Raw genomic sequence first — 13,032 nt, forward strand, 5'->3', positions numbered from 1 at the left:
GGGAGAGGGAGAAAGAGAGAGAAACATCAGTGATGAGAGAGAATCATTGAGCGGCTGCCTCCTGTTTGCCCCACACTGGGGATCAAGCCCGCAACCTGGGCATGTACCCTCACCAGAAATTGAACTGTGACCTCCTTGTTCATAGGTTGACGCTTAACCACTGAGCCACACTGGCTGGGCTGTTTTCAGTTCTTTTGGAGATATCTCTCTCTCTCTCTCTCTCTCTCTCTCTCTCTCTCTCTCTCCAGATGCGGGATTGCTGGATTATATGGTTTCTATTTTTAATTTTTCTGGGAACCACCATACCCTTTTCCATAGTGCCTGCACCCATTTATACTCTCCGCTGCAGTGCACGGGGGTCCAGTTTCTCCACATCCTCGCCACAGGCTCCAAATCTTAATCTATGACAGTTTTCTCCACTGCAGAAGCGGACTACACGCTGACCACAGAGGATTCTGAAAGAATGTGTTACCTGGCCCCGTCTCCCCTCTCCCCTGCCTCCCTGACCCACAGACACACCTCCTGCTTGCTGTGCTGTGAGGCACCCGAGATGCACGTTCCCGCATGGACCGTCCATGGAGGCGTGTCCGTGGGGCCAGCACCGAGGATGCTGTGGGATTTATAGGATGTGGTCACCCCAGGAATGGGCTGACCTCCGGGCAATTCCTACAGGTGTGACAGCTCGCGGCTGCCTTGGGACAGCCCTCCGAGCAACCCGGGCAGCATGTTTCTCACCGAAGGGGCATTTGGGCAGCACCCACCACACCTGGCTTATTGCATTCTGGACTGTTCTCTCTGCTTCCTCGCTTGCTCCCCTGCCCCCACCCACGCACACACACAGAAAATCTGTTCTCCACTGGCATCGTGAGTGAGCCTTTGAAAAGAAAAGCCAGAGCAGGCCATTTCTCAGCTCTGAGCCCTCCAGTGGCTTCTCCCCTCGCACACGGGGAAAGGCAAGTTCTTACAAATGACGGTGAGCGTGAAGGGTCAGCCCATGTGGCCCCTCTGGTCTCAGCTCACCGTCCTCCTCGCTGCCTCTCTCCCAGGCAGCCCGCTCCCCGTGGTCCTGATGCACGCCGGCTCCCTCGCTCGGTCCGCTGCCTGGCGCCTGCGGCCTGGAGACCTACAGGCTCATCTCCTCATGTGCTTCACATTCTTGTTCCAGGGTCACCTCAAAGTGATCGCCACCCAGGCAACCCCCACTTCCCCTCCACCCACACACGTCCTTTATCCCTTGCTTCATTTTCTTCCCGGACTTCCCATCCTCCAGCATTCTATGTATTTTAATTATTTATGCAGGGTATCCCATAAATGTATACATGCTCTGAATAATTATTAATTCCAACGGGTTAACTCTGAAAAGAAAGGAACGTCAACGGAGCTATCGGCTTTAAAGTGTATATACTAGTACATTTTGGGGGACACCCTATCTGTCTGTTTTCTGTGTCCCCCCAACGAGAATGCCAGCTCCCGTGGTGGTGGCAGGATGGAGTCGTTAGCTCACTGCTGTGCCCTCAGCTCCCACCATTGAGCCCAATGCACAGTAGGTGCTCAGTCCTCATGTGCAGAACGAGCGAATGTTTGGCGAATGTGTGTCAAATGTTTGGGTCAGGCCAGCCACCCAGAGGCCCCGTAGGTAGGAGCGTAGCATGCGGCTACTGCGGTGGATCAGTGTCAGGCGGTATTTGGACAATACACTTGCCTGAACATGGGTCTGCCCTCCCCATTAAACTTCTGTTGACCCCACATCGTCTCACCCATTCACGTGCTTTCCCAGAAACGCTTGGGTTTCTGCTCCCCTGGGTCATGCTATTCTTCCTGACACAGCAGATCAATCCTAAAGCAGGCCAGGGATGTGCAGGGTGGAGGAGGCCGATGGGCATTCACTTCTGGCTCATTTATTGGGCCTTGACTCTGGGAGAGACACTCAGGGTCACCCCTGGAGTCTTGGCCCATCCTGTCCCCACACTGGGCCCTGTCGCCCCTGCAACTCGCCTGCCCCTTGCCGAGTCCCGGATGGCTTTGGCTTCCCCTGCAGTTAACAGGTGTCTCCTTCTGATGTCTACGAGGTTGAAATCATTGTGTCTGTTGGGTCCATCATTCAGTGTTTTGAGCAAATAAAATTCTATCGGCAGTTTCCCAAGGGAGGAGAGGTGCCCAGGAAGTTGGTAAGATGATTTTAAGTGCCCCATTAGTGATACTTTTTATTTTATTTTAATTGTTACCTGTGTGCTCTACTGAGGCAGGGTAGTGTGGGATTCCGAACTCTACCCATTGGCCACCAACTGCTGAGCCATGGGACCTTGGACAAGGCACTTAACTGCTCTGGGTCCCTCTTTCTTCATCTTGAATCGTGGAAAGCCCTAGACATGAGGAAAACTCTGCCTAGAAGTTCTAAAGCCCTCCTTCTATAGAGGAGTCACTGAGGATCAGAGAGGCTCAGTAACTTGCCCAGGGTCACCCAGCTGGCCAGAGGCAGAGCTGGGGCGCCATCCGGCTCTCCTGACTCCAGGGCTTTGTTCTTCGCACCGTGGAAGCCTCATCGCTTTGCCTTTCCCTCACCTGGGAGAGGAAGGCAGGTGGAGGATGGGGGCCACCCTTACTGGTTTTGTGTAAGTGATGGAGGGAAGGTATTCGGAATGGGTTCTATGAACTCCCCTCGTACCTCTCAACATAACCACAGCTAACGTCTCTTGAGTTCTTACCAGAGACATTTATTTATTATTTTAATTTTTCTATTGATTTTTAGAGACAGGGGTAGGAAGGGGAGAGAGAGGGAGGGAGGGAGGGAGGGAGGGAGGGAGGGAGGGAGGGAAGAGAAGAGAAGAGAAGAGAAGAGAAGAGAAGAGAAGAGAAGAGAGAGGAGAGAGGAGAGAGGAGAGAGGAGAGAGGAGAGAGGAGAGAGGAGAGAGGAGAGAGGAGAGAGGAGAGAGGAGAGAGGAGAGAGGAGAGAGGAGAGAGGAGAGAGGAGAGAGGAGAGAGGAGAGAGGAGAGAGGAGAGAGGAGAGAGGAGAGAGGAGAGAGGAGAGAGGAGAGAGGAGAGAGAGAAGACAAGCATCTATTGACTGCCTCCTGCAGGCCCCCTGCTGGGGATCTGGCCCACAACTCAGGCATGTGCCCTGACCAGAATCCAATAGGCCACCTTGTGGTGCACTGGGTGACGCCCAACCACACTGGCCAGGGCACCTCACAGTGCTTTAGACAGAGCAGTGGTTTCTAAAGTGTGGTCCCTGGGCCATCAGCATCGCCTGGATGCAGGCAACCCTCAGGCCCCCTGGCCATGCCCCTGAATCGGGAGCTGGGGGCGGGGGGGGGGAGGGCCCGCTCTCTGTGCTAATAAGCCTCGCAGGGGTTCTGGTGCATGCTCCAGTTTGAGGGCCACGGCTCCAGGTCCTCACCAGCCCCTTGAGGGTAAGCAGCAGGATGTCCCTGAAATACAGATGGGCAAGTGGCAGCAGGGAGATGAAGACCAAGGTCTCCTTATGCTGCGTGTGCATCCAGTAAGTGTGCGTAAGCAGCTCACCACCTGCACCTTCTTGCACCCAAGCGTCTGGTCCTCACAGCAGCCCAACGGGCACCCATTTTTACATCCATTTCGCAGAAGAGCCAAGTGAGGCTCAGGGACGTTAAGTGCCTGCTCCAAGGTCACATGACAACGCAGCATTGAAGTTGCAGCTCAAACCCAGGTCTCCTGACTCTCGTTGGTTTTCATCACTCCCTCATCCCGGCCTCAGTCCCCAGCTGTGTGCTTCTCCGGCTGCCTCCCCACCTGGCCCCTGCCCAGGAGGCTGCAGCAGCGGCCCAGAATCCGCACTGAGCCTAACTTTTCGCAGTTTTTAAACCGGTTTCCCCTCTCACTCCCACTCCTGCCGTTCCCCTCATAGGAGAAGGTTTTCCCTAAATTGTGCCCCCAGGCAGAATGCCCTGCAGGGTGTACCAGGCCTTCTGGGTCACTGCGGATGGATGGATGGTGTTGCTAAGGCAACAGGGCTGGGCAGAGTGTGGATGACTTTTGCCAGGGCCACCGTTCATTGGCCTCCGTCCTGTAGTTTGGTCTGAATTTCTTTGGGACAATGCTTATTCTCCCCGGCTGGCATATATGTGAAAACAGCCCCAGGGTGTTTTTTTTTTTCTGTCACACTGGAAACTCCAAAAAATGCGCTTGTCCTACCTGAGTTCTTCCTGACAGAGCGCAGCAGCATAGGGAGTGAGCCTAGTGCACAGCGGCATTCTCCCTGCGTGTTCAGGTGCACGTTCACGGCGTGCCAGGTGGGCAGAGCTCCCTTTTAGGGTGAAGGCAGGTGAGCAGGAGCCTCCATGGGCCTCCTTAGAGAGAGCTTTGCGGTCTATGTGTCTGCGGAGTTTGTTGAGCTCCTTAAACGTTATCCTGCAATTATCCATCCCCAAGTGTGGCCATGGGTGCCCTGCCGCTTCATTTCACCTTAGGGATAAGCACTGTATCTGGGACGGTTTCAGAGCCTTCCCCTCCAGCCTCCAGGACAGAGGGATGTGAGGAAAGGGCACCAGAATCGGTCAGGAAACTTGGCTCCTTCAAAAGGTGTGGAAGCCAGGCTGGTGTGGCTCAATGGTTGAGCGTCGATCTATGAACCAGGGGGTCACAGCGTGATTCCTGATCAGGGTATATGACCGGGTTGCAGGCTTGATCCCCAGTGTGGGGCGTGCAGGAGGCAGCTGATCAGTGATTCTCTCTTCATTGATGTTTCCTTTTCTCTCTTCCTGTCTTCTTTCCACTCTCTGAAATCAATAAAAATATTTTTTTAAAAAGGCCCCGACCAGTTTGGCTCAGTGGATAGAGCCTCAGGCTGTGGACTGAGGTTTGATTCCAGTCGAGGGCATGTACCTTGGTTGCAGGCTTGATCCCCAGTGTGTGGGGCGTGCAGGAGGCAGCTGATAGATGTTTCTCTCTCATCGATGTTTCTACCTCTCTATCCCTCTCCCTTCCTCTCTGTAAAAAGTCAATAATACATACACACACACACACACACACACACACACACACACACACACATATCTATATACATGTGCTGAGCCTGAGGGGCCAGCCCTGCCTGGTAGCAGGAGAGCTGGAAGAGATGAGTACCTCCATCGCCTGGAGTTCATGTACAGCACACCACGGCGCCGAGGCACCCCGTTTGGGAAGCTCGGTGCTCAAGGATATTTGTGCTGTGACTGCAATGCAATGTGCTGTCACCATATTGTGCTTTTGGCGTCATTGCCACACATGCTCCATGACATTCTGCAGGACGTGTTATACCTCTTATGTGACAGGGAGTCACCTAACACTACAGCATTCGCAGGGTCACCTTGGGTTAAAGGACGGAGCCAGGATTCATTCATTCACGTCTGGGGCCCACGCTCTTGACTCCTTAGGTGATATGGCCCATCGGGCTCCCTTCACTCCTGCCAGGCTTCAATTCTTTGAATGATATCCAGCTGCGGTCCATACTGGCCCCTCTGCCCCTCTGCCATGTTATCACGTTGACCCGAACCTGAGACATCTCGTGGGAACATTTCACAAGCTCTCGGAGCCACCCCTTCTCGGTCGGAGATCCCCGATGGCCAGCTCATCCTTTTGGGGCGTATTTTCTTTCCTCTCTCTGGTTGCCATCTGTCATCGTCTGCAGCTTGGGGGCAGGGAGCTCACTGTTTGTCTGTTTGAGCCAATTGCCATGTCTCTCATCCCCAAAATGTAATTGAAAAGAGCCTTAATGGTTTCCAAATGATGATAGCTCCATAAACCGATTAAAAAGGCTTAATAAAACGGTCTCGAGTTACTTTCCAGAGCTGCAGCCTGTGTTCTTTGTTTTCTGATGATCCCAACAAGGAGTAAAGGCGATTTTTCTCTGTCATGCAGTCGGAAGCCGCGGGAAGGCCCTTCTCCATGGATCTAACTGCTCGCCCTGTTTTTGTTTGCTTCCCAGACGATCCACGTTGCTATTGTCTGCGCGGGATACAACGCCAGCCGGGATGTTGTCACCTTGGTCAAATCTGTCCTGTTTCACAGGTGAGCGTGATGGTTGGCGTGGCGGTCTGCCTGTGTGTGTTTCTGGGGGGAAGGGTTAAATCCGAGCACCCTTTCATCAGACATTCAAGCTGTCATGAAGATTTAACTTTAGCCTGAGACCTTGGGGAGACTATCTATGTATATAAAAGGCTAATATGCTAAGTGTCCATCTGACCGGTAGCTATGACGTGCACTGACCACCAAGGGGCTGTCGCTCAACGCAGGAGCTGCCGAGCTGCAGTGACTTGGCAGCAGCAGTTCTTGGATGACACAACCCGTCTGAAACCAGAGAGGAGGGAGCCTGATTCCTCGCAGGGCCGCGCAATTCCACCTTCGGCCATGGGTTATGTTGTTGCTGGGGCACTGTCGGCCCGGAATCTGGTTTACTGCACACTTGTGTTTGCATTCCATACCCTGTACGACAGCAACTTTGCAAAGTGCCCTCTCACACTCTGGGACTCCTTGGGGGATGCTGGAGAGCCGGTTTCGGCCCTATCCTCGCAGACCACCGAGTGACCTCACCTGCCTGAGGGACCCCCCTCCACAGGTGCCCTTTGAGCCACGGCACCACCCTAGGTGCAGCTGGCCCCGGAGGGACTGTGGAGATTGGCCCCAGGGCGTGTTCAGCCTGTCTCGCCCAGTCCCACCCCGCCGGCCACCTTCTGATTAATATCCTTTCAATGTGCATGAATCCATGCACTGGGCTGCTAGTTGTGTTAATGTTTAATAGTAGCAATTAGGTGCTGTTTCACAGTGTTTAGAATTGCAGCTTTTAGACTTGAAGGGACCTTCAAGGACACCCCAAATTTAATGCTCCAATTCTTCATCAGCTTCCCGTGCCTGACAGTCACCAGACCTCTCTGTGTACACGTCCCTGTTGCCAGGTTGTGGCTGAATTGTGTGTGTCGCCCCAAAACACTTTATCTGTTGGAGTCCTAATCCCCAGTAGCTCAGAATGTGACTGAATTTGGAGATAGGATCTTTAAGGAGGTGATTCAATTAAAATGAGGTCAATAGAGTGGACCCTAATCCAGTATGACTGGTGCCCTTATGGGAAGAGATTAGGACACAGACTCACACAGTATGAAGACCATGTGAGGACACGGAGAAGACAGCATCTACAGCTAAGACAGGAGGCCTGGGAAGAAACCAGCCCTGCCCACACCTCGGTCTTGGACGTCCAGCCTCCAGACTGTGGGAAATTCTTTCTATTGGTTAAGCCACTCAGTCTGTGGCATTTTGTATTGTTCCGTGGAATTTTGTTCCGGCAGCTCTAGCAAACTAAAATAGGTTAGTTGCATTCTCTTTTTCATTGTAGCCTGACCCACCTCTGGCCATTTCTGACCATTAGAGAGGCCCTGCCTTACGTGAAAGTTCAAATTCCAGCCTGCAGATGATATCCATGGCCCCAGGGGTCCGCAGGGAACCAGCCCGCAAAGGACAGATGCCTCTGCCTCCGGGAGGTGCCCGCCTTCCTAAGTCATCGCTTCTCCCCCTTAAATTCCAGGCGTTGGCCTCCACTTTCCCCCGGGACTTTCCTCCGTCCCCTCTCTGTGTTGATTGATGCCTCGGCATACTTAGGGTCTATCCAGATCGAACCCCCCAGTTCCAGCCAGTGTCATTGGCTCTGATCAAAGAAGCTTTCCAAGGCTTGGATGAAGCTTACCCAGAGCTTTAGCCAACAGCGTACAAATGTGTCAGGTGACGGGGTCAGGATCCAGAAGGTTCTCAGCAGTAGGAATAATCACAAAAAACTCCGCGTTCAGTTGAACAGAGATGAATGGAAAGTTTGATGCTAGAATCCAACTGTCAGTGGCATCAACAGAGACAGGAGAAATGATGGACACCCAAGCGCTGCCAACCCTGCACGAAACAGGGTTCATCTTGGGTTCAGCCCCCCGTCCAGCCCATCTATTATCGGTGCCTCAGGGTTCTCCCTTGAACAACTTTTTCCTCTCTACCCTTTCCTCTCCTCCCACTGTGACTGGCAGAGTCCAGGTATGCTTAGTCTCTCTGGCTCTTGTCCCTCCCATCTCCCCACAGCCAGGCTCCCAAAGACTAGGATGGTGTTTCAGACACGCAAACCTGGCTTCTCAAAGCCCGGCATTGACTTCTCCTCGTCCAGGGGAGAGAACTGAATCTCTTTACAGTGTCACACAGACCATCTGGATTCGGATGTTATCCCCAACGGTGCTCTCTCTCCTCCCCTTGCTGATATTTCACGCTCCAGCAACACTGACCTGGTCACACCCTCACTTGCTGCAGGTGTGCCCAGTGAGCCCTGCCTGCTGTCTGTCCTCATTCAGCTCTGTCTGCCCATTTCTCCCCTCTTCCTTCCTCTCTTCCCACCCTAACTTACAAACTCGCCTTACTCTTCAATACTCCACATAGGCATCATTTCTCCCAGGCAGCGCCCCAGAGGTGTAGGTCTAGGTTGGGGCTTCCCTCCTACCAGCCCATAGTGCCCTGTGCCTCTTTCTGCTATTATTTTTATTACACTGTATTTATCTATTTCTGTTGTGTCTTTTATAGTAGAGTGTGGGACTTGTGGGGACAGAATCTGTGCCTTATTTTTTCTGTATTTCTAGTATCTTAGCCAAGTACTTAACACACATTATGTGCTCCATCAATGTTTACTTGGTTGACAACTGAATCTAGGGGACTGCATTCATAAATAACCTGAAGATATATTTGTTCAACCGGTTAACAAATATACTTGGCTCAGACCTAGTTCAGTTTCACATTTATGCCACTGTCTTGCTGACTGATTTTTAGCAGGTCATTTGAACTCTTTAGACCAAGCATGTCAAACTCAAAGGCTAACACGGGCCAAATAAACGAGGCATGCAGCCCGTGGGCCGCGAGTTTGACATGCTTGCTTTAGATGTTAGTTCTTGTCTCAGTTCGCTTTTGCTGCTGACCACCTCACCCTAAAACTTACTTGGTTGAGAAGAACATTTCCTTATTAGCGTGGCTCTTTGTACTGACCTCACCTGGATGGTTCTTTTGCTGTCTGTCCCCCCACTTTATGTGCCTGCAGTCAGCCAGTGGGGTAGTAAAACATCCATCACTGCCCCCTGGAGGGGGGTGCGCATTGGGAGAAGCGAGCAGCCATGATCCCTACACCCTCAGGGGTGGGGCTCTCGGCTCCTCCTCATCGCCCTGTCCAGTTGGCATGGTGACTTCGGAGGAAGGCAGGAAGTGGCAATGGCCAAGTGGGGCTCTACCCCACATCTTCCCACGTGTGGCGGGACGCCCCTCCCACACCACCTGGCTCCAGTGCACTTTCTGAAACTCCACGTGGTTCTTCACCTTCATCTGCCACTTGAAACCAGGCGTTTTGGGGCCTGAGCATTGAATTCGATGAGTGTTAATCGAATGCATTTATTTTGATGCATTTATTCCTTCTCTCCACTAAAGAACTCAGGTCCCTCCCCGATCGGGGGGAAAAAATGAAAAACCACTCTTTAGAGAAGCGTATTTGCATGACCACAGACCGTCAGCTATGCTATTTCTCAAATTTATGGCCAGTTTTCAGGTCACAGAACCTTCTGGTGGTCATGTTTGGTGTAAATATTATTGCTGTTGCTTTAGCTACAGATCCGATAATCCCGAGAGTTGTCGAAATGGTGAGAGTTCTGTTGAGTGCAAACTTTTACTCCGATGGTAACGACGCAGCACCGTGTAAAAATGTGAATGTAAAGGCAGCAGTAGTTGCACCATCTGGGAGGCATGGGGAGTGGAGAAGAAAGCACATACCCCTGAGGTGTTATGAAAATCCTGCACCCCACGGCAGTGACCAAATAACCACTTCCGCCCTCCCACCCAAGAAATTCTACCAATGAGAATGGTTCTGTGCATTGACAGGCAGGGGCGCGTGAGTTTAGATATCGAGACAGCAGGGCTTCTGAGAGGTTTTCCGCTCAGAAAGCCCAGCTATAAATAGCTCCCCTGCCTCCACAGCACGTTACGGGGATTAACACACACATGATGATAAAGCTCTCTGACAAACGAAGTACCTGCTAATGGAAAGAATAATATAATAATAGTGGGGCAGGATGGCTCTTTCGGCTTTCGCTGTGAATTACAGTAATTAGATTTGTTTTCCAGACGAGGTTTTCGGCAGATTTTCATGGAAGGCTTGCTTTGTTACTTGAAATCAATGTTACTTCTGCAGCCTGCCCGCTGACGGTAGGCACACTGTGTTATGAAAGGTAGGAAAAGAGTGATACGGACACTCATACACGGGGACGCCGGCCCTGAAAATGGCTATGGCAGCTTTTGGGGAAGACATGTCATAGTATTATGCCCAAGACCATGATCCCACATGACTGCATTAGGGGCTCTGTCTTAAAAGGCCAATCCTAATGCAAAGTGGCTTTTGTGAAATATTACTTATAGTTAGAAAAATTTGAATAGCACTTATAAACAGTAAAGTTAAATAAATGGAACATCCTCTGACACTAAACCACGTGCTTGGTTGGTTTTAAGAAGGACATCATAACATAGACATAAATGATATTTTATGATACAAAGTAAGTGACAGCAGAATTAAAAAAAAAAACACATATGCATGCCCTAGCCGGTTAGGCTTAGTGGATAGAGCGCCGGCCTGTGGACCAAAGGGTCCTGAGTTCGATTCCAGTCAACAGCACATACCTCAGTTGCAGGCTCCTCCCTGGCCCGGGCCCTGGTTGGAGCGCATATAGGAGGCAACCAATTGATATATTTTCTCTCACATTGATATTTCTCTCTGTCTTTCCCTCTTTTCCTCTCTCTCTAAAAATCAATGGAAAAATATCCTCGGGTGAGGATTAAAAAAACAACAACAAAAAGCAACAACGTATGCAGAGTATCATTCCACTATATAAACATGTCCCATGCACACAGATACACATCTACCTGGTGTAAATACAGGGGGTAGAAGACTAGCAGAAAATAAACTTTTAAATGGATTTTTTTGCATGTGGTAGTTGGGGGTGATCTTGCTTTTGTTTTCTCTTTACATATATTTTGGTCATCTCGGTATGCAGCCTCTATGGCGAAGAAAAAGCTGGGTGAGAATATAATAAATTCAAAATATAGGTGAATAAAGGCTAATCTAATAGAAAGCAGCACAATGTAAAGTCTTTGTCACCTAGCTGGAAAGATGTTTAGAGAAAAATGTGGGGAAGCCTGTAACTCCAATCCCATTTGCAAATAAACTGGGAAATACAGCTGCTCTTCAAGGAAACGGAGCTTTTAGTGAGCCGAGAAAGAAAATATTTATTTAGTAACTTACATGTTTACCTCCTGGGCAGGAAAGTTGGCCAGCTTGTAAAAATTTAATATTTGCTCGCTGGGATGATCTACTTACTCTCACACTCAACAGTCCTGTTCGCAGGAGGGAGCGTGGTGATTCCCTCACTGTGCATATCAAGCAGCTGGGTTTTTGTTTGGGGTTGTTGTTTTTTGTTTGTTTGTTTTAATTTCACATGTGCCCCTGAAGACCATGGAGGATATAACAACATATTCGTGGCCAGTATCTGCCTCTAACTGTCTTATTGCTTATTCAGGCTTAAACTTATTATAGAAGCAGTTTCCAGACTGTGAAGGGAGGAACGAGGATTTTAATAAAGCCAAGAACCAGAGCTAGATGGGGATCCTGATCTTGCCATCTGTGAGCTGGGAGCCACTAGGCAGGTCACTGTACTTGGAGCTCTGGCTTGTCCCAAAGCTGTCACTGAGCCTGTTTTGACTACCAGAGGAGATGATCTGTCTGAAGCATCCCTGCTTTTTATTTATTTAACAAACACGAATGCATCAGGCTCTGTTCCTCGTGTTTTTCAGAAATGAGTGCATAGGTTTCTTTGAGGTGGATACTGCTATTGTCCCCATTTTACAGATGATGAAACTGAGGACCAAGATGTTAAGTCATTGCAGAGAGGATGGGCAGGGCCAGGTTTGATCTCTGTCAACCTCGCTTCAAAGTCTGAGCTTTCATTCAGGGAAAAAAAAAAAAGTTACCATTTTGAGTATCATTATTCTTTTATTTTTAATTATCATTGGGGGGGGGGGCATGTAGACATTGCTATCACTATTGTGATTCTTCATAGTCATCTTCATCCTCTCAGGTGGGTATTTTTGGGGTACTGAGTATGAAATAAGTGGAAGTTTTAAAGGCCTGGATGACTTAAGACAATACCATGGAATAAAGAAAAGAAAAAATGATAACTATAGGAGAGGAAGACTATGATAATGGACTTGATTGTCATATTGTTTCATAATGTATACATATGAAACCATCACCTTAAATGTTTGTACTTCATGTTCACCTTAAAATACATACAATTTTTATTTGTCAATTATCTATCTATATAAAACCCTAATATGCAAATCGACTGAATGGCAGAACAACCAGCAGACAACTGGTCGCTATGATGCGCACTGACCACCAGGGGGCAGACGCTCAACACAGGAGCTGCTCCCAGCCCTTAGGCCCCCACCAGCAGCAGCAGTGGCCGGGGGTGGGGCCAGCAAGCGGGCAGTGCCAGGCCAGCCAAGGCAGGTGCAAGTGGGCTCCCTCCGCCCCCCATCACCCTGCTGGTTGCCCTGCTGATCGGCCCTTATCACCGGCCAGGCCTAGGGACCCTGCCTGTGCACAGATTTCTGGACCAGGCCTCTAGTATCTCAATAAAGTCAAGAATGAAAAATATGGTCAGGGTAATATCTTTAAACAGGCAAGAGAGCTTATGCTCTTTGGTTATGCACATACACATGAAATCAGAGAACGAACTTGTATAGGTCAGATGCCAAGCATCACATATTTTTATTCTACCATTTTATTAGACCTTCATCCCAGCCCAGTCAATAAATGCCATTATCCCCACAAGTGGATGAGGAAACTGAGGCATGTAGAGGTGAAAGAGCTTGTTCAAGGTCACTGGTAAGGGATGCTCCTGGGATTCCAACCTCCCCTCTGCAAACCCTAGAGTCCATGCTGCTCTTACTACAACGGGAAGCCTTTT

The 13,032-nt window shown here is 50.1% G+C and overlaps 1 protein-coding gene across 3 annotated transcripts in view; it reads left to right on the forward strand.

The window, feature by feature from the left end:
* The window catches only part of LARGE1 (LARGE xylosyl- and glucuronyltransferase 1), a 429,267-nt gene that overhangs the window by 203,510 nt on the left and 212,725 nt on the right, over positions 1–13,032 (forward strand). For all 3 annotated transcript variants that reach the window (XM_079775304.1, XM_079775306.1, XM_079775305.1), the window contains one exon: positions 5,943–6,025. In XM_079775304.1, the coding sequence (XP_079631430.1) occupies positions 5,943–6,025 (83 nt within the window). The remainder of the gene's footprint in view (positions 1–5,942; positions 6,026–13,032) is intronic.

This window comes from Cnephaeus nilssonii (genome assembly GCF_951640355.1).
Source record: "Cnephaeus nilssonii genome assembly, chromosome: 6".
NCBI classification, from domain to species: domain Eukaryota; kingdom Metazoa; phylum Chordata; class Mammalia; order Chiroptera; family Vespertilionidae; genus Cnephaeus; species Cnephaeus nilssonii.